Source organism: Ursus arctos, unplaced genomic scaffold, assembly GCF_023065955.2.
Source record: "Ursus arctos isolate Adak ecotype North America unplaced genomic scaffold, UrsArc2.0 scaffold_31, whole genome shotgun sequence".
In the NCBI taxonomy this organism is placed as follows: Eukaryota; Metazoa; Chordata; class Mammalia; order Carnivora; family Ursidae; genus Ursus; species Ursus arctos.
Window position 1 is genome coordinate 20,967,207 of NW_026622997.1, and position 21,782 is coordinate 20,988,988.

The 21,782-nt window shown below is 45.9% G+C and overlaps 1 protein-coding gene and 1 pseudogene across 8 annotated transcripts in view; one reads left to right on the plus strand and one right to left on the minus strand.

The window, feature by feature from the left end:
- Positions 1-21,782, minus strand: part of KIF13A (kinesin family member 13A) — a 204,032-nt gene that overhangs the window by 16,046 nt on the left and 166,204 nt on the right. For all 8 annotated transcript variants that reach the window (XM_026511547.4, XM_057304947.1, XM_057304948.1 and 5 more), the window contains 15 exons: positions 21,127-21,276; positions 18,896-19,057; positions 18,199-18,372; positions 16,416-16,567; positions 14,508-14,640; positions 14,164-14,310; positions 10,366-10,404; positions 8,639-8,738; positions 7,323-7,449; positions 5,191-5,246; positions 3,583-3,707; positions 3,138-3,314; positions 2,015-2,107; positions 1,676-1,828; positions 704-781 (listed from right to left, as the gene is read on the minus strand). In XM_026511547.4, coding sequence (XP_026367332.1) covers positions 704-781; positions 1,676-1,828; positions 2,015-2,107; positions 3,138-3,314; positions 3,583-3,707; positions 5,191-5,246; positions 7,323-7,449; positions 8,639-8,738; positions 10,366-10,404; positions 14,164-14,310; positions 14,508-14,640; positions 16,416-16,567; positions 18,199-18,372; positions 18,896-19,057; positions 21,127-21,276 — 1,866 coding nt within the window. The remainder of the gene's footprint in view (positions 1-703; positions 782-1,675; positions 1,829-2,014; positions 2,108-3,137; positions 3,315-3,582; positions 3,708-5,190; positions 5,247-7,322; positions 7,450-8,638; positions 8,739-10,365; positions 10,405-14,163; positions 14,311-14,507; positions 14,641-16,415; positions 16,568-18,198; positions 18,373-18,895; positions 19,058-21,126; positions 21,277-21,782) is intronic.
- On the plus strand, positions 15,346-16,019 carry LOC113264502 (40S ribosomal protein S3-like; annotated as a pseudogene).

Below are 21,782 nucleotides of genomic sequence, written 5' to 3' on the forward strand. Positions count from 1 at the left end.
CGCACTGGGGTCAGAAGTAACCTGTATGTACAGGGCCCTGCTGTTGAGACAGCTTTTATAAATGTTCCCCATGTTTTTAATCATTTCCTGGCGATTCTGGAAAGAAGCAAGGTAACGATACTGTGCTCCTTCTCGGGAGGGTCTTTTACTCTGCTGCTTCCAGAGAAGAGAGACTGCTTTGAAACTGTCCGTGCACTAGTCTGGCTTTTCTTCCCATGACCGTGACCCCTCCACTAAGCAGTTCCTGTCAACTGGATTTTCTAGATGAACTGGTTGAGAGAGAGAATCAAACGGTCAACGGAGAGACCGCGGACTAGGGGAGTGTCAAGACGGAGGAGTGCAGTGCCCTGTCACCATGACGGGCAGCACAGGAAAACCCACTGGGGCAACGAGCTCAGAGCAGCACCCAGCAGCTCTGGAGGCCAGGAGCTTTAGCTGACTTGACCACCCTTAAACCAACTACATTCAAGAAACATCTTTCAAGGAGATAACCTTCTGAAGAGAAACCGGAAAAATTCCGCTAAAGGCTCAGACGTGGGACCGTAACTGCGCTTTCTGGTGTGTTTCCCTGGGAGAGAGGCGAGGCTTGGCTCTACGGGATGCCCACGCCAGTAAACCCTGAACCCCAGGTGCCCTTACATGCCACACCCCAAATCCCAAGACACATCACAGAAGCAACAGACCCTCGGCAGGGGGTGCTCACATTATGAACATTTGGGGTGCTGAGACTTCTCCGCAGGTGCCGGGCTTTGGTGGACAGTGCTTCTTTGACCGTGACCGCCTGCAAAGGTCAAAATAACATTTATTTTCTTTTCCCCTCTGATGACAAATAATGTATGTTTATTGCGGAAGGTTTAGGAAATATAGAAAGACACATCGTTTCAATCCCACGCTCCTTCCCATAGTTATAAAAGCTGGAATCTTATGGTACCCACTAATTTCTCTTTCCTTAATCTACCAAAAACACTCTCCATTCATAAGACCAGGAAAACTGCTGAACTAAAGACATCTATGGGGTAGTTTGTTTACAGAGGTAGGCAGAGAAAACGGAGAAGAAATACCCCTAACGATGTATCTCATTTGCAAAACGACCATTAACTTTTATGCTGTCTTGTGTTTTATTCACGCAGCAATTTCGGGGACTTCCACTAAAGGCAGATTTTTCAGACAGATGCCAATCTTAGTCCTCTTGTTTGCTCACAACGCACTTTCCATGAACTTCAACCACTGCTTCTATGGATGACAATTCCCGCCTCAGAGTCCACTGCCTAGTGGGTTAGCTTCATCGGAATGCCCTGCTGTTGTTGCAGAAGTTAACCCGGACCCCCAAAATTAGGGACATAGTAACAGCATGTGGCTAAGCACATGGACTCTGGAGTCAAGCCTTCCTGGTTTATGACCGACTTTGTACCAACTTCTTAGCGGTGTAGCCTTGAGCAGGCGAGCTAACTTCCGCCGGCCTCGATGTTCTCACTTACAAAAGGGGATTCTGACAGTGTTTCTCTCCCTCATAGGGCCATCTTGAAGATTAAATGAAAGAATGTATCTAAAGGCACAGCCCTTAAGTAGAAGGTATTGAATAGTATGCGGGTGTCTGGTAAATAAGTTCATCTCAGTCCATTTGTGGGGGAGGCTGGTGCTCTCACCCTGTAGTCCAGATCCTGCTGTTACTTGCCTGCCGGAGCCGTTCGAGGCTCAGAATGTTCTCCACCTGCAGCACGCCACGTGTGTACTTCTCTATGTAGGTCTCCCCGTCTGAAGTGCCTTCATTTTCACTCCTCGCTGCCATGAGAGCCAGGGTTTCCCGGTCCTCAATCTCCTCTGTTGCCTGAAGGACAAGAAGGCAATGACAATACGTTTGTTTGTTTGTTTATTTTCCTGGAATTACAATACTTTTATGTGAACAATATTTTTATCCAAATTGTGGTAAGAAAATGATTTAGAAGTTCGAAGAATTATGACATTCTCCAATACTTCTATTTCGATATTTTTAAAAAATAACATATGTATTTACCTTTGGTATGTTGGATACTATTTCATAGGTTACACCACAGGAATAAAATATATTCTTCAATGATATTCTCCTCTTCAGGCTCTGGGTGAAGCTCTGGTAGGAAAGGAAAGCCGAATTAAGTGATGTGAAATACATAACTTATTCCGCGTTTTACAAACTGTAGAAGTATTATCAAGTACTAGGTTTTCGATACACCTGCAACAACTCAGAAAAACAGAACTGAAAAATCCTTGTCTCTGACCCTGAAGGACAACACCGTCCAGCTGTCATTTGGGGATTAAAGCATAGAATCTGTAGTCCATTCAGGGATTTTGGGAGTCGCTCTTCTTTCTCATTGGCAGTCTTCCTTTTGATCTTGATAGAATTTATTTATTTATTTAAAGATTTATTATTTTATTATTTTTTTAAAGATTATATTTATTTATTTGAGAGAGAGAGACAGCGAGCAGTACCAGTGGGGAGGGGCAGAGGGAGAAGCAGACACCCCGCTGAGCAGAGAGCCTGACACAGGGCTGGATCCCAGGACCCCAGGATCATGACCTGAACGGAAGGCAGATGGTTAATTGACTGAGCCACCCAGGCGCCCCTATTAATTTTTTTTTACAGGGAGAGCGAGTGCACAAGCAGGAGGGACAGACGGAGGACAGAGAATCTCAAGCAGAGTTGGACGCTCAACTGACTGATCTTGATAGGCTTTAATTAGTCCATCCTTGCACAGAAGAAAACTGGGGAAGGTCCATTTTGTTGGCAGCACCTGTAGGATGAGATCTGGGGAAGCAGCAAGCATTTATTTTGGACCTGCCCCTCGTCCTGTTTTGTCACTAACCTGCTTGGACTTGGCACTTGGCCTTTTTCAAACAGCGACGTGTCATAGCTCCACTGCCTCTTAGGATTATGGGTCTCAAATTGGCCCAGGGGGACCGTCCTTGGATGGCTGACATCTGCCTGTGCCATCCCCATGCCCCGTTATCTGGGGTCAACAAGAGTCAGACCATAACTGGGCTAGTGTGGTGACAACTTGCATACCCACTGTAACAGCACCACAAAACACAACTTTGTGAAAGACAGAAGGAAGACACTTCGAGCTCATGTAGGCAACAGCAGAATCAGGCCCTGTTACTACCTGTTTGTTGTAAATATTGGCTGCAATCCGTTTTCGTAATACTAACTCCATAGCAGCTGGGTGGCTGAGCTGCACCGTGGTTTTCACTATTAGGTAAATCCTTTCGTTCTGTGGCGTGACCCTATTCAGGTGAACGGAATCATGCACTGAGGAGTCCCAGGAGGCTGTGGCTGAAACCTGAGAACAAGAGAAGGGTTGGGGACACAGAAAAGACCCAGCTCAGGGGCTGCGGTTTGACAACACACAGGACAGCGAGAAGAGAAACGCAGCCCCACTGAATCATACGTGTTTCTCCTCTCTTTTTCTGAGCAACAACACACATTCAAGTTTTTAAAGTCCCCAGTCCTCTCCCCCAAAGCAGACCACAGCAGTTCAACGGGAAGACAGGCCCGTAGGCAGGTGCACTCATCTGAAGCCCAGAAACAGAACGGTAGGGGTCAAATACCTCCTCATCACTGTGCTTTATGATGGGCAGGTAGAAAAACTGGCTGCCGTGCTCCTTGGGCAGGATGGAGTTCACACCCGATGCGTGGGGGCCCACGAGCTGCTCGTTGGCACTAAGGTCATCGGCTGACCACATCCGGGGCACAAAACAGAAGTGGAAGGAAAAGTCATTTTTTCAAGCAAACACTGAATTTTTTAAAATATGCTTTCCACCGATCATTTTTACACATAATGCACTTTCATTTTTTTCTTCCCTTCCTTATCCCACAGTTCTAATTCCTCACAATAGGTTTTATCCTTTACAGAAACAACTATGAGAGCCAAGAAGGTACCCTATGAGTCTCCAATAAAAGAGACAAATATATGCCATATGCAATCCTAGGAGCAGAGATTTTCTCTACAAAACACAGCTGAGACTTTGGTGCTTTCTGAGGTCAATTCCTTGTATAGCCTGGTGTGAGGCTTGTGTCCTACTTACACAACTTACACGATTAGAGATTTGAACAGCTAAACAATCAATGTGTAATCAAAGTTCCAAGCACTTGGGAGAAATACAAAGATCACCTTCTTCCAATACCATGTGGGATTCACCTTCACAAATTTCTATACGTGGTCATCCAACCTTTGCACGTATCCTTCAATAACAGGGAGCCCACCACTTCATAAGGCACATGTCCTACTTCTAGGCTCTTAAAACAATTCTTCCTAGGAAGAGCCAAAGTGACCCTCCCCGGGTCTTCCCTCCAAATGACAGGTTTCCAGGCTGTGTTTTGAGATTTCAGGGGCCGTGCAGAAGAGCCTGCCTGAGCCCACCCATCCCGCCACTTGGCAACTCTTCCTTTTTAGTCTACACATAGGGTTCCATTTAAGATTTCATTCTGAAGGGGCGCCTGGGTGGCACAGCGGTTAAGCGTCTGCCTTCGGCTCAGGGCGTGATCCCGGTGTTACAGGATCGAGCCCCACATCAGGCTCTTCCGCTATGAGCCCTGCTTCTTTCTCTCCCACTCCCCCTGCTTGTGTTCCCTCTCTCGCTGGCTGTTTCTATCTCTGTCGAATAAATAAATAAAATCTTTAAAAAAAAAAAAAGATTTCATTCTGAAAATGGGTTTTCCTGCTAAAATACATTGAGGACCATCACTCTTGGTTCACACAGGTTCAATCTAATCGCTACCGTAAAGAACAACCCTTAATGCTGGTTTTACAGTGTAATTACATTCTGGCATCGGCGCTATTGGGGCAGGGAGCAAATGGCACTAATCAGAAATGCAGATTCCTAGAGCCCTGCAAAGCCTAAAGGTTCAGAGTCTCTGAGGGGGATTACTTTCTCAGGTAATCCCTCTGTCCATTAATGTCTCTCAACTCTGTTTTAAACACTTTTTGTGCGAGTTCTTAATCTTGCAGAACTCTCTTTTTAAGACTAAATACCCACTTCTCTCTTCTAGTGATGTTACATGTCAAGGTTCATACATTTGGTTGGGCTAAAAACGTCACCTAGATACAGCATATGACTGATGAGAAAAGTAATTAAGGAATCAAAATCAGGTGGGTCTGTAGAGATTACAAACCTAAATGAAATGAGAGGGCCCCTGGAACCCTGGGGTCTGCTTACCGTTCAAATCAAGGAAGAGAACCGGTATGTGAGTTTCCATTCCGGGTGGTGGGACCCTAAATTTAACAACAAAATTTAATCATAACAAAATACGTGTACTACATCGTGTTAGATAATCGAACACCACAGAGGCACGGAAGTGGAAAAGAACCACTGTGGGGTTACAGACTCTATTCATGAAATATTTGCACAATTCCTTTATTTTTTAAAAATATTTTATTTGAGAGAGAGCGAGAGAGAGAGAGAGCATGAGCAGGGGGAGGGACAGAGGGAGAGGGAGAAGCAGACTCCCCACTGAGCAGGGAGCCCGATGTGGGCCTCGACCCCAGGACCCTGAGCTCATAACTCGAGCCCAAGATAGATGCTTAACCAACTGAGCCACCCAGGAGCCCTATTTGAACATTTCTTGATGTCTCTGTTAACACACATCGTGAGAATTATGTGACTTCCATAAAGAACTACCAGTTACATAAATCAGATGTAATTAACTGAAACAAAGAATTTGATGGCTTTGTAGAAATAGGCCTAGTGATGGGAAAAAGGGAAGGGATGCTGTTAAGAGTGGAGACAGGGGACAGGACCAGAACCCAGAGGAAGTAAACAAAAAAGACAACATTAAAAAGCTTAAAGAAGGAGAGAATGAAAGACATATCAAAGGAGGAAGGGTTGTCTATGAAAAAGACCAAAGCAGTCCTTTATCAAAAACTGGCCCGTGTGCATCTGAGTTATCTGGGGGAGGGGGGAGGGCTCTGAAAATGAAAAGCCCTGGGCCCATCCTTCCTCTTGTGAATCAAAGTACCTAGGGCAGGACCCAGGACTCCACATTTTACAGTCAAGATGACCTGAAGTTTGGAAATGGCTCAAATGAAAGTGACTGGGGTAAGGAGGACTGTCTAGACAGGGCCTCAGGGAGCAGAACAACACTGGGAATGAGGTGGCCGTCTGCAACCATGGGGCTGGCAGACAGACTGCGCGTGTGCCCTGCAGGACTCCAGGACAGCGGGAGAATGTGCAGGGACAAACATTGCAACTTATGTCCCAACTTAAGTGCCAGTGAATGCAGCTTTTCTGGTTTCATAATACTATCAAATCCATTATACTTTCCTTTATCATCACAGGCACAAATAACACCGCTGATGTTTCTGCGCCTACCTTAAAGAGACTGTCTGGGCATGTACACTCTCTGTTCAAAAGGAGTCTGATTTCTCCTAAATGCCTAGGACGCATTCTTGTAATGAGAATGAGAATAAGAAGCAGCAGGAGTAGTTACCATTTACAAATGGGCACTATCAATAATTTTAATATATTCTCTCTAATCCTTTCAACAGTACCAAAAACAGGGCTCCATTCACAGATTAAGAGTAAAGCCTTGGGGCGCCTGGGTGGCTCAGGCATCTGCCTTCGGCTCAGGTCGTGATCTCGGGGTCCTGGGATCAAGCCCAAAGCCAGGCTCCCTGCTCAGCGGGGAGTCTGCTTCTCCCTCTCCCTCTGCTCCTCCCCACAGCTCCGTGCTCTCTTTCTCTCTCAAATAAATAAAATCTTTAAAAGAAAAAAAAAAAGAACAAAGTCTCAGAGAAGTTACCGACATTTAACACTTAAAGGGCTGCTGGTGGAAACTAAATCTGGATCTATTTGACTCCAGAGCCTAGGACACCATGCTGTTTCTGATGAGCATCGGATGGACTGATCAATGAACTGACTGACCATGGTTATTTAGTGCTCAAGACCTGATTCTATGCTAGTGACCAAACTGAGCAGGCACGAGGGCTAAGAAGAAAATATATTTTCTCCCCTCTTCAAGTGGACTCTGGAAACACCCTTCTCTTAAGCCGAAATAAGAGAGTTTCTGGAGATGAAGAAACGGTGTCCAAGTTGCTCAGGTGGAGACACTGAGGTGTGGTATTTGCTTTCTGGCCACGTAATAAACAGATGCTTCCCGGCTTCCTGGGAGAGGAAGCTGGCCGCTGTGGGGAAGGAAGGAGGGAAGGCAGCACGAAGACATGGGTGGTCCTTCCCTGAGCAGCTCATGGCCCTCAGCATGGGCTGCGACATCCTGGAAAGTCACTCGCATGACCCTGGTGCAGGCCATCTGCTGCATCCTGTCAGGCCCGTGTGGGGAGAAGGCCACTCACCAGTGGGCGGGCGCCCCGGGGACCCCGCTGCCCGGCGCGGGCACCAGCACGGCGTTTCTCTCCTCGGTCAGCCCCACCCACTGCTCCACCAGCCGGGCTTCCCGCTCCACGTCGTCCTCCGTCTTCTCTGCAGGACAACACGAGGGCATGAGCACCAAGACGGGGGAAAAGACAATTTCCAGATTTAAAATAAACAGGTTTTCACTGGGTGACATCCCCAAGTGGCTGGAACATCAATGATGTTCCAAAACTTGAAGGGAGGCTTCCAAGTTCCAGCCGAGCACCCAGACAAGCTCAGAGACACTAGGACTCTCACTCGATGGACCTCTGGGTAGGCACGTGGAAAGAGCATCAGGACGGGGATGAGAACACGGTTATGTTTCCCGGTTCTGTGCCCCGGGGAAGTTATTCCACAGACGAGTCTGGGCTTCCTAGTCCGTCAAATAGGGCCCATACAAGTCATGTCTACTTAACACGCTTGTTGGAAAGATCCAGCGACGTCATGGATGTGGCGCTGCTTTATGAAAGTACACACCACTGTGCAGAGGATTAAAACACACCACACACCACGCTCTGTAAAACTAACTTTGTTGTCCTTTGCGCTCCTGACAAAAAAGATTTTACATTATTTTGAAACCCTGATTCATAATTCCACCCTGGAGCTATCCGGGTATAGTCAAAGCGAGTTTCCATTAGCAGGCTGAGCACGTATACAAACTGACACCATGAGCGCTGCGCTAAGATGTTTTGCTGAGGGGGGAGCTTTCGCTAACTTCTACCTGAAACGGATGAACGCGCATAACGTGTCCTCTGATGCAGAACCCGCCACACTGCACGGATCATCACGTCAGGGCGCGAGACTAAGGGTTTTAAGCACACACCTCTACCCCGGAGCCCCCGCGGCTGCTGCCAGCGTAAGAAACTGTGTCCCTGGAGCCGCGGGGCCGTGAGGGGAGCTGCAGGCCCGCTTCAGGCCCTCCTGCTCCAGCTGGGCGCTGACCTGCCACGTGGGACCCTGGAGCTGCCGTCGGTCCCAGGTCCTGAGCCCGGAACGCCTCGTAACCACGTGTCAGTTCTGACTGCATTTGCATCCTTCAGAACTAAAGTTTAACGTTTCACGTCACAGTTCCCGCAGAGGCTTAGGAAGGTTTATTACTTTCAAATTCAATACCGTACGAAAGGAGTCACTACTATCTGTAATTGTTATGAGGTCAGAACACTAAGGTAGTATTGTCCGACCGAGGGGAGGAGACAACCTGCCGCCACTGTCTAGAAGTGAAAAAGCCACTCCCGGGAAAGAGTTTCATCTCACATACCTTTTTTATTGCTGACTTTCTTTATCTGCTCATCTAAGTACTCTCGTCGTTTGATGAGCGCATCAGACCACCTCTCTCTCACACAGTTTAAGTCTTCTTCCTGACATCAAGGAGGGAAAACATTTTCCTGTAGAATACATAGACGACTTTTTTTTTTTTTTTTTAACAAAGATGTTTACATTGATCAGGAAAGTTTTCATTAGGAAAGGCCATTGAACATTGCTGTGTGATTAATATGCGAGAAAGCAAAGAGGCCTCAGAAACACAGCATGCTGATCGAGGAACCCATTACTCAGAAATCAGAGCCCCTGGATTGCCAAAGGGATAATTATACTTAAAAGCAAGAGAAGCTCAAACTATACCAGCTGTGGGGATGATTCTTACATGGTGTGTGTGTGTGTGTGTGTGTGTGTGTATTTAAATTGGAGCTATTCATTTGAAAGATGTGTGATTCTAAGCAGAAGGACACCATGAACAGAGCCCAAATCATGGAACAGCGAATGGAATGGAAAAAAGAAAACAGGCATTTTCATAGTTCATCGTTCAATGGCCTGAAAACATGTATTTTCTGAAATGCAAAGAACAGATCAGCCGAGAACCTTTCAAACTTGCTGCAAAGATTTTACCTCCAACCACTACTACAAGGCTCACCAAAAATCTCCCATGCAAACACCCAACATGCAGTCAGCCATGCTTTAGGAACGCCCAGAAGCAGCCGCTGGGACTTCACCGTGAACAAGGTGGCAGGAAGCGCACAGACAGCAGCAGGACGTTAGTTAATGGCATTGCTGAGATCCAAGGGGAGACTGGGATTTCCCCTGAACTTTGTTTCTGTTTGCTTGTTTTCTTTCTTAGTTAAGTTATGAGGGAAAGAAGCCCATCAATTCTACTCAAAATGTTCAGTGAGTTGCCTAATTCCGGTCTAACCCTTAAGATGTGGCATTACGAGCGGACGGCAGAGGACGTCTGAGGCTCTGTCTACAGCGGTACCCACAGTTCACATACAGGAAGGCACCCCAGGAAAACTGTGGAGAATCAGTACAAAGACTGGGGACCAAACCCAGAACATTCATCCAGATTTGCCGCCTTGCTGTTCCTATCATCCTACATTCCACGACAGCAGGCCAGCCAGTGCTGACGAGGTACGAGTTCGCAGGTGCCTTTTTTTTTTTCCCCTAAATTTCCAAAAAGAAAAAGCTGAGATTTAAATTCTCCAAGTTATGGATAATTAAGCTCGGTCCTAATGAGAGAAGGAAGCTGGCTAACCCAAACTAAACTATGTGCCTGAAATGTTTTCCATTTCCTCTCCAGCAAGAGAGTTAAAGCTGTATATTAGAACAATCCTTCTCTCTTGGAAATGAGGCACGAGGTGCAGTTTTGCATAGAAAAGACAAGCTTCGACTTAAAGATTATGGATGGGTAATTCCAAAGTTTTAAAAATCATTAATTTAATACAGTGGTAAGGGTCTTGCTTGGAAAGTCTTTACGAGCTAATTCGAGATTGCATAGCAGCGATGCGGAATCTGATCACACACTTTGAACGGACAGAGAAATCTAGAGCAACAGGATTGTATCCCCGATTATGTTTAAAGCAAATCCAAAGCGAGTGAAAGACTGCATGTTCTTGCTCGACGGTCCTCCTTCCTCCTCCCTGCCCCCTGCTTTGCGGACGCTGGCCATTAGCAGCAGCTGTGCCCCATGCCACAGAATGACAGCAGCAGTGATACCTGGTAACTATCCATATCATCACCATCCTCATCATCTCTCTGGCAGGAAAAATAAACACAAAGGACATGCATTTTGTTTCTCGAACAGCACACAGATAATTCTTTAAGCGTAACACACACATTACAATGGACGGCACGTGTAACACCAGCATAATACATCACTTAAATGAACTGCAAGAAAGGTTTAGTGGACTTAATTCACTTGTCTCTAAGAATCTGAGTTTTGTTTGGTTATGTTTTTAATAAAGAAAGCAACCATTTAATAAAACGAGAACCCTGTTCGATGGGACTAGCAATCAACCTCATTGGACCAGCCCTTCCCCTATCGTTATGTGAATGGTGACACACATTTCTGGGTGGGCTATCCGAGATTTGGAACGGACTCAGAAAGACAAAATGGCAGAACTAGACTCGACTGCTCAACCTCTTAGTGTAGCCGTGAGGCAGCCGGGGCCCTGAAGGATGAAATGGTTTAACCCAAGGAGCACACAAATGGTGGCAGAGTCAGGCCTGGGAGCCAGGCTGCTAGTTGCCCCACTCAGCATCCTGTTCCCCCCACCACAACCCAGGCCCTGAGGAAATCCTCACAGGCTATTCACAGACAGGGTTCCTCAGCGTACGACTGTCTCTAGGGCGCAGCTGCCGTGCTGAGTACTGGCTCTACTGTCGCCCACGACTGGTTATGTTAGCGTCATACCCATCAGCTGAGAAAAATCAGAACCGTCCAAAGCCCATGGTAACAGTTTACAACAATTATATAAAGTAACAGTTTTGGCAAAAACATTTGGCCAAACAAAATCACCATGTTGAAAATAAAAGGATTTAGTTGAGACAGGTTTCCTTAGACACAAGAATAAAGAAAACTCCCTTTTGTAGGGAATAACCATCTATAGGGAGAGACGTTCTGCCCAAAGTGAACACTGGGCCATGTAACAATCGTCTCTGGTTTTTCCTAGAGGGTTAATATTCAAACAGGCAGTGAAGTGGTCTAGTCGTAAAAAGACAAACTTTTTTTTAAGTGCTTTAAAAATATAATTACGTTACTCTCATATGTAAGTATACTTCAACATATACTGCTTATTAAAAGCGATTTAAAAATACAGCTTAAAAATAGTTATTCTCTGCATAGATTTCAAAATCCACTTTTTTTTTTAAGTTTGGAAGCCATCATTATCATTTGAATAACTGACTTATTAAATACATACCTAATACTGAAGTAATTTTTCTTTTTTTCTTTAAGATTTTATTTTTTAATTTTTAATTAATTAATTAATTAATTAATTTAAAAAGATTTTATTTATTTATTTGACAGAGACAGCCAGTGAGAGAGGGAACACAAGCAGGGGGAGTGGAAGAGGAAGAAGCAGGCTCCTAGCGGAGGAGCCTGATGTGGGGCTCGATCCCAGAATACTGGGATCACGCCCTGAGCCGAAGGCAGACGCTTAACGACTGCGCCACCCAGGCGCCCCTAAGATTTTATTTTTTAAGTAATCTCTACACCCAACGTGGGGCTCAAACTCACAAGGTTTGAGTTCCCCTTCTCTCTCAAACTCAAACCCTGAGGTCAAGGTCTCATGCTCTACTGACTGAGCCAGCCAGGTGCCCCTGAAGTAATTTTTCTTGACTTAATTCCCCAAATTACTGAAAAAGTACAAGTAGCTCAAATTTATCATTATCATTTTTTAGACTAAGGAGATCCTTCCGTTACCACAGAACTAGCCTGAGCTTTCATGATGTGTAACTTGTGAAATCAGCATATTCTGCACCGGCTTGGGCTACTGCCTCAGAATATTTCTAAAGTACTATGTCACAAAATAAGTTCTGGACGTGACCTTGAGCATGGCTGCAAAGAAAAATAAAAGCTTTAAAATAGTCACAGTTTAGGGGCACCTGGGTGGCTCTGTCGGTTAAGCGTCTGACTCTTGATTTCGGCTCATGTCATGATCTCATAGGTTGTGGGATTGAGCCCCACATCGGGCTCTGTGCTTAGCAGAGAGTCTACTTCTCTCCTTTTCCCTCTCCCTCTGCCCCTCTGCTCGTTCTCTCTAAAATAAATAAATCTTTAAAAAAAGTCTTTATTAAAAAAATGAGCCACAGTTGATTGATTGATTGATTTTTTAAAGTAGGCTCCATGCCCAGCGTAGAGCCCAACACAGGGCTTGAACTCACGACCTTGAGATTGAGACCTGAGCTGAGATCAAGAGCTGGCCACTCAACCGACTGAGCCACCCAGGCACCCTGAAATAGTCACCGTTTAAATCTACATGACTGGTACTATGTCCTTTATAGAGCATTTAGCACGGGGGGGGGGAAGCTCAAATTTTGACAAAAATCAGTTTTAACTCAGGAGGTAGAGTGGTTTAAAAAGTTCAAATAATCAATCCTTGTAAGGTTCCTCATATGGGAACACGTAGTCAGTTGGAGATCCCTAATTTATATGTCATGATTTAGGATGCAAATTCAAAGTTTTACCTAAGATCAGAGATTCATTAAGCCCCAAAATTTTAGTATAGACTGGGATTTCAGGGAATATTAAGTCTACCTCATCATTCTGGAGAAGAGAGAAGGGGAACTCGAGGTTTGCATTATCCCAACAAGGTAACCAGGAAGGCCATGCTAGACTGAAGATCCCAGGCCCCCTGGCTCTAGGCTGGTGACCTTTCTACCAGGCCCTGCAGCCACCCCCAAAGTTGCTGGCCGAGTGAGGGACTGAGCTGGGATAAGAATCCACACAACCCAATTTCCTATTCCACACGTGAGGAAAAGTCTGGGGGAGAAGTCTCCCCCAAAACTGTCCTCAGGCCTTCCTTCATACTCTCCCTGGCTCTGAGAACCAGGGGCAATTTTGGCCTGGGACAGGGAAGGCGGCGTTCGACAAAACTATGCCTTCCAAGGCCTCATAAGCAAAGCCAATGTTCCTTCTAGCTTTCGGAAAGTCTTTGCCTGAATGCCAGGGAGTACAAGGAAACTGAGACAGAGGATGAATCATTCTCAAGACGGGCTGGGCCTCTGCCCAGACTCCACACAGAAACGTCACAACGGGGAATGCTCCCTCTCTCGTGTGGCAGTGAGGGGGCCAGGGTTCAATGGGGTAATTCCTCCCAGTCCCTAATTCATACCTGCCAGTGAACTGGGGACTGAGTGAAAGCACGTGCCTTCTTTCAGGCCACTGTGGACAAGTTCCTAATTTTAAAGTTTAATTTCACAGAGTGATGAAGAGCTGGGATTGGTAACTCACGACACAAGATCGAGAGTCGCAAACTCCTCCAACTGAGCCAGTCAGGCGCCCCCCCACCCAATCTTTTAATTTTTAAAAATGAGAGCAGAAGATTTAGTAAAAGAGGATTTAATGGGCAAAAATGATCATGAGGACAACTTTAATTAAAAAAAAAAGAAAAAAAAAAAGGAAAACTTTCAAAGAACTGTTTAATTATACCAGTGTATGGAGGCAATTTTGTATTAATAGAAGTGGACTGGGCCAGGCAGCCATGCCAGATACCCAACATAACATAACTGGAGACAGACAGAAAATGCAATCTGCCTGAAGTAAGTGAGTAACACACCATTCATAAGTGTGCTCACAAATAAAATTATTATTAATCAACACTAAGCCGGGATAGTATTTCCAATCTCGTAAAAAGGCAATGGATGGGAAATGTGAAGGGAGGGGTGCAGATATAAGGTCAAGACAAGGTGTTCTGTCACATTCCCCAAAGGTCTCCAGCCCAGATCACTGACCACCGTAACTCTGCGTTAACTGGTCCTCGCTGCAGACTACATCCAATCCGTTGGTCTTACCTGGTAACTGTCCAGCCCTCTCTGCAGCTTAGTGGATCTGGCAGTGACGCAGCCAATGGAGACAGACAGGATGGCTTCGACCATGAGCGGCAGTGTCCCGGAATGCTGCACCGGTTTCACCGTGACTTGCACTCTCCGGGAATGACCCTGCAGAGGGGGAAGTGGGGGAGGACATGACATGCCAATGGGTGCCCGGAATGGGAAGGGCAAGGAATGGGGGAAGAGGATAAAGGAAGGGAAGAGAATCAGCGAATAAAGAAGCCCGTAATTAGAAAACCCCCAGGAACGGTGTGTAAGAGTGGGACAAAGAGAAAACACAAAACAAACAAAACCAGGCCTCATACCTGTCTGAGTTGGAAGATGCCTCCCGTGTTGACATCTTTTGCCTGGTGAAGCTCCACTGCTGAGTATTCCCCTAGCTCATTCAATTCCAGTATGGAAATCCACATTTCTATTCTCCGTGTTACCTCATTCCACCTGCAAAAACACGTTCCGATGGACAACAACATCATTGCCCAGGGATGTTATGAGCAATAGGAATGAGCCACCATCCCCTGAGCACTTACTATGGGCTGTCGTGTAGATTTGCTTATTCAACTCTCAAAACAACCCTATGATGTACGTCTTTTCTCTTCACTTTATTGAGGTATAACGTATATTCAGTGAAATGTCCAGATTTTAAGCACAGTTTGATGCATTGTGAAAATGCACACAGCTCTGTAACTACCCCACCATTTGCCTCTGAAAGTTTGCTCATGCCCCTTCTCATTCAATATCCACAGCATCCCACAGCAGCCATGTAACCATAAATTGTTCTGCTTGTTCTAGAAATTCATAGAAAGGGAATCATAGTAGGTACCCTTTTAGGTGTGGCTTTTTTGGTTCAGTGTAATGTTTTTGTGATTTATTCAAATGGATATCCATAGTCCTTTTCCTTGTTATCAGAGCTGAGTAATATTTGATTACATGACCAGTTGTACAATTTGTTTATCAAACGTTCTCACACATTTGGGTTGTTGGCACTTTGGGGATATTATAGAAAGAACTGCCATTAACACTTGTGAACAAGCCTGTTTACGGACTTATGTTTTCATTTTTCTTGAGGAAATACCTAGGAGTAGATTGCTAGGTCACAGAAGAGGCAAAGGATCAAATTTCCAAGAAGGTATCCTCCCGGGCAAGATGGCGGGGCAAATTTCCAAGAAGAGGAAGCCTGTGGCCGATGGCACCTTCAAAGCTCGATTGAACGAGTTTCTCACTCAGGAGCTGGCTGAGGATAGCTATTCTGGAACGGAGGTACGAGTTATAGGAACTGGGACAGAAATCATCATCTTGGCCACCAGGATGCATAAAGTTTTTAGTGAAAAGGGCTGGTGGATCTGAGAACTGCCTACAGTGGTTCAGCAGAGGTGTGCCTACCCCGAGGGCTGTGGAGAGCTTTATGCTAACAAGGTGGCCAGGGGACGTCTCTGTGTTATCACCCAGGCCAAGTCTCTGCATGACCAGCTCCTAGGAGGCCTTGCTGTGTGGAGGTCTGAGAATGGGACCCAACAATAGTGAGGTTGTCGTGTCTGGGAAACTTGGAGGACAGAGGGCTAAATCCAGCAAGTTTGCAGCTGGCCTGATGAGTCTCAGTGGGGACCCTGTTAATTCCTGCTCGGACAGAGTGTGCTGAGAATCAAAGTGAAGACCGTGCTTCCCTGGGACCCACGTGACAATCAGGCCCTAAGACGTCTGTGCCTTGCCATGTGAGCACCGTGGACCCCAAAGATGAGCTACTGCCCACCACCTCCGTCGTGGAACATGGGAAGCCGGAGAGGCCTGCCATACTCCAGCCAGTTCCCACAGCACAATAGGGGCTCCTTGGCAGCCGGATCTGGAGTCTAAATATTGCTCTACAGAGACTTCTATAAAATCTTCTAAAAAGAAAAGAGGAAAATGTCCTCCTGGTTTTTTTTTTCCCCCATATGCTTTACAGCTTTATCTTTCACATGGAAGGTTCTGATCCTTCTCAAAATAAGTTTTGTGTATTGTGAAGCCAAAATCAAGGTTGGTTTTGTGCCTCCGCAGATAGGCGGCTGTTTTAGTCCTATTTGTTGAAAAGACCCTCCTTCCCCATTGAACGTCCTCAATGCCAGCTAGTTCCTTTTCTCGTTCCCATTGCACCAAGGAGGAGACAGGCCCGGGGACCCCACTCTTACACTCAGCCTAGTGCCCGTCATGACCCTGCATCAGCTCAGCCAAGCACACACCTGTCGTGCAACGTTCTCGTCTTCGCGTGAAGAGAGTCGACTTCCCAGACGGAGCTGCCATTCCCAGCACAGCGGTGGCCCCACACCTCAATGGCCAGGGCTCCATCGGACAGGAACTCCAGGAGCTCCTCTGTCACGGTCACCACGTAGTCCTGGGGCAAGTGGGGAGCAAGGGAAAAGCAACATGAATCATGCACAGGGCAATGTGTGACATTTCCGCTTACCTTTCAATCGTGTAGGGATCCCCTTTGGAGGTGGTTAGTCCGATCCCAACCTGAGAATACCACCCGGAATACCAGCTCTTCATACTAGTGAGGAGGAAGGGATTGAATGCAATGCCCTTCTTTAATCAGGGCGCACAATGAAAAAAGCGTCCTGTCCCGCCTCATGTGCTTGTGAGGGGCAGCAGTGATCCGCGGTCCCTGCACCTGGTTCCTTCTTGGTTCCGCAGGACCACTCAGACCTCCCACCGCCGTAGGCTAATCAGCACATCATAAAACAAGAACGTCTGATTGCTCCTTGCTATGGCTTGGGAGACTGAGAATAGAATTAAATTTCCTATGATTATCTTCATGATTCTGCGCTCTTGCTCTGAAACTCCCCCGCTCCAGCTCCTCGTCCTAAAACGCAGACAGAGGAGCGTGAGGAAATGATGCTGAGTGGACTGAGCGGTACAGAGCTCACCCTGAACAAAGTGGCAGGCGAGGGGCCGAGCTGCAGTCTCTGGTGGAGACAGCTCTGCGGCTCTATTGCTGGAAAGACCTGTGTTATACTGATTTAACGTTCTACTACGTACCTTCTTCTATATTTTATATCTAGATAACTAGAATGTACTTAAATTCAGGCTCCCTCCTTCTACAGGAACAGCTTTGTGGATCCAAAGAAAGATGGGGGCGATTTAAGAGAGTATTCAGACAACAGTAACCACAAAATACTTCATAAGGATTTTGAGAAACAGACTTGGTGAATATAAGTGAAAGAAACAAAAAAAAGTGGACTATTTGTTTTCAGAAAAAGAAAGACCTGACAGTCTTTACCTATGTAAAATTTGATAGGTGTAGGGCCAGAAAGAAAAAAACACAGTTTCCAAAGGAAGGGGTTTGGAGTATCTGTTAAGGATTGTGCAAGGAAAAACAAAATTACAACAGAAGGTAGCGTCTGTCTGTCAGAAACAACCTGTGGGCAGTCTGATGTGAAAACCAGGAAGGGTGGCTGATGGTCACACGACAGGGCCAACCAACGGTCACCAAAAATTTACCTTGTCCATTGACATTTTCTTTAAAAACTCATATGGCACATTAGAATGCAATGCTTGGAGTGCTACTCTGTAGTCCAAAGAATGAAAAGAGGTTCACGTATACTAAAAGGTATAATTCTACAATATACATAATGTGACTACATTATTTGTAAAAAACTTTCTAAAGATGTTATGCATGCGTGACAGGAAGGGACCGTATCTATGCCCATTGCTGTGTGAACATACATTGACCTCACAGAGATATAAGTTGTAGGGCACAGAAAATAGTTTATCTAAATGTATACAAACTGTCACTCGCCGTTACACCTCTAGGGTCTAAGACTTCAGGTAGAGGCCTTTCAGATTTTATTTTAAATACTTCCCATCTGAACTGGTACTTAAGTACATTTTGAGGTTAAAAAGCGCAACACACATATTACATTTATTAAACATTCTTATGGTGGACCTTCTAAGTTATAAGGAGAGCTCTGAATGGCGCCCAGGTCCACAGCCTCCCACGTAGCTCATTTTGTAAAGGGGCCGTACCTTAGAGTGAGAGAAGGTCACGGTGTACTGGGCGTCCCTGGACTGAGGGGAGGGCACCTCGGGGTCCACCACCGGGGCCGCCACTGTAGATTCACACTGGTCCCAGAATGTGTATTGACAGAAGACAAAATTTGAGAGGTTTAAGGGCAGCCCAGTTGCCTCTTTAATTTTTACCTAAAGAGATATAAAAAAAAAAAATGCTATATAATTCTGATAAAGAAAACATTACCCTAAGTATGCTTACTTGAAGTACTTCTATTTTAAGAATCAGCGATGAAATACGTAAATCGGTTATCCGTTTAGCATCTGAAAACATTTGACACACGAAGGGCTCCACTTAGAATCGGTCTATACCAGGACCATAACTACAGCACGCGAGCCTGGCAACAAACACATGCATCCTCTCAAATTCTCCTAGTGGCTGAGTTTCTGACACCGATGCAACCTTTACTGCAAAATCACGATTCACTGAACCACATACACTTCCTGCGTGCCAAAGGCACATGGACTTCTAAAATTTCATCAACTGGCATCAGAAAGTGTGCTCTACTTCTGGAAAAAGCAGTGCCCGCCGTTGTATTTATGGTCAGAAAGCTGAACGTTTACTACGCTCTAAGAGACACTCCCAAGATTTTCTGTCAAACTGCTTTAGATGAACACGGTCGCTTATCGGCGCCTGCCTATCCCCTCCTCTCACCCGGCACGTCAGTTTCCGGACTCGGTGAATGACCTCCCCACTGCTGTCCACGACTTCAAGGCTCCCGCCTTCGCTGGAGTTCTCGGAGGAGTCATCGTCCACCACGCGCTCCGGGACGGCCCCTGTCACTCGCATCACTTCCACGTGGAGACGCCCGGCAACCTGCGGCAGGGACCCGAGCGCCTGTGGGTTAATAGGCATCCTGGGCACAAGCCTGACCTAAGACAGAGAGCGTGCTCCCAGATCCCCGGGCTACTGAGCAGCCTCCGGGCTACTGCTGGGCCAGCTCCGGTGACGGGAAACTCACCCCTTCCACAACCACTCCGTTCCATCACCTGCACCTGCAATCACCCCGCCTGACTTGAAGCCAAATTTGCCTCTCTGCCGCTCGCCTTCTGGACTCATCTTCGTTCTCATCTGTCTTTAGAGGGCATCCACGAACAGAGTAAAGGCAGCTATTATATTCTGTCCGGAGTGGTTTATTGTCCATGTTCATATATATTCATTCATTTACTCCTCTGATCAAATACCTGCCCCGTGGGAATACCGAGACAAAGAATACAGAGATCGTGCAGGCTTGGATGGGTTAAATTGATCCAGGAACCAACTGTGTGCCAGAAAATGCACTAAGAACTACATTTACAACAGTAAACTAAAAGACACGGTCACCAGGCTCCTGGAGTGTCTACTCACTTGGGAGCAGAGAATGGGTATGTGACTCACACCGGGGCTGGGAGCAGGGTGGAGGCAGGCTCCACGGAGGAATGAGACCCATCCCAGGAGGGATGACATACGCCAAGGACAAAGTTATAAGGAAATCGTTCCTTTAAAACTGTCCCCACTCCCCAAAAGGCTTAGCATGTCCTCAACACCCTGGTGGTCCTCTGGATAGGTGCTAGTGTCCCTCTTATGGCTGGGTGCCCAGAACTGAATTAAAGGACAAGAATTATCCTGCACTTGGCATCCTCACAGTGCTGTAACTGGCCAAGTGATCTTTCATAACAAGGGTTCAGGTTGCGGTGGCTGGAGCTGTGAAGGTGACACGTTCTGGCAGTGCTGCTGTTGTCTGAAATAGGAAGGCTCCTTTTTAAAGGTAGTCAGACCCAACTTTCACTGGCAGCAGAGACCTGAGAAATTAGTCAATGGTCTTGGATGAGTGAGACCAATACGGAGGAATCAGAGGAGGGGGAATGGGAGAAATCAGTCTGAAGACAACAGTTCTCAAGCTTTTTTCGACCGTTTTTGAGACTCTAGGACATTTTTAATATAATTTCAGAGGGATGAATGGAACACTCAAAGCCCTGCCCAGACCCGGGCTTAAGAACCCCCAACTAAGGACTGAGTCACTGGATTCCTTTGCCACAGGAGCTGTGCCCATTTTTCACATGGGAAAGAGCAACTCCAGCCCACTCGTCTTCTAGAGCAGGAGCAGAATGTCCTAGGGGGGCTGCCACACGCAGAATGTGAGCTGTGCACGTACACACCACAACTGGGAACCTGGGCTCTGTTTTCTGGTTCACTTCGGGCAGAATGGCATTCCGCTCGCAGCCTGCCCTAAGGATCCCAAGAGATAGCTAAGTATTTCAAGTCTGCACATTATGTAGGGCAAGCTATGGAAGAAGATCCTACTAAATTTAAAATAAAAACATCAGTTGATGAAATAGATAAAAATCAAAAAGTTTGAACATGAATATTTTCTAAAATGTCTTAGGCCTACATAAGGTTAATACATGTAAATAACTGAAATGTGAAGTATTTTGTTTTCTTTTGTTTTTTAGAAGAGGTTAAGCTTGTTTTCCTTGAATACTTTAGATTTCAAAATAATGCTCCCAAGTTGTATCTCGTGAAAACCACGTAGGGGCCAGGAAGGAATTTGAGTATATTAAAAACGTAAGAGATTAACGGAGATGAATATAGGGACGGAGCTGAATCTGGTTTCCAAAAGATTTCTAATTTGATTAAAACAAAGAAAAAAACTTGTGAACCATAAAGAAAAAAAATTGTTATTAATTATCTTACATGATTTTAATCTTATAATCTTAAAAAACCATGATTTAATTTTGAGTTTCTATTGATACAAGCAAAGAAAGAATGTGATCCTGACTATTTACCCTAGTTTCCTGATCTACCTCAAGAGCATAACTTAAATTGGACACACACACACACACACACACACACACACACACACACACACACCCCAACTGTTTCCTCCAAGGATGGCTTGTCCTTACCTCCCCCTGCTGGCTGATGATAGGAACTGCATACTGAAGTTTCACATCATAAAAGAGACACTCCAAGAACACATTAGCCACGCCAATTAGGTTGTGATTCTCTTGGGCTTCATAGAAAGGGTCACCTCGTTTCCCATAGAGACGCTTTGCCTGACGGGGGGGGGGGGGGCAGTGGGGGAGGTGAGTAGGAAACAAAACACCAATTTGGATAATATAATTTAAAACTAGCACTTAAAAATGTTTTAAAAGAGAAAGCATTTATCCAAAGAAATTAAAAAGAAGCAGAATTACAATCATGTCGCAAAAATAAAACAAAGGTAGCACATGGGAGAGACTTGACAGCTGGGGGGTCCACTGTGGGGGCCCATGATGTCCACGTGGAGAGCTCTTCCTTAGTTACTGCCTCTCTTCCCTATTGCACCCCACGTGCAGCCTTTTTCACTCCATTCCCTGTGTCTGCCTCATTTCCTTCACCGAGCCTTCTTTTTCATTACTAATACCCCCAAAAAATGGATTGTGCTTCCTAAAATTATTCTTTGTAATCTCCCCAGCCATGATCACAGCTGGAGGAGCATGAACACATGCTAAGGAGTACGAAAGCCAAGCTGGCTCCATCCACGTGGCTTTGTCACAACACCGACCAAACAGCACGGAGT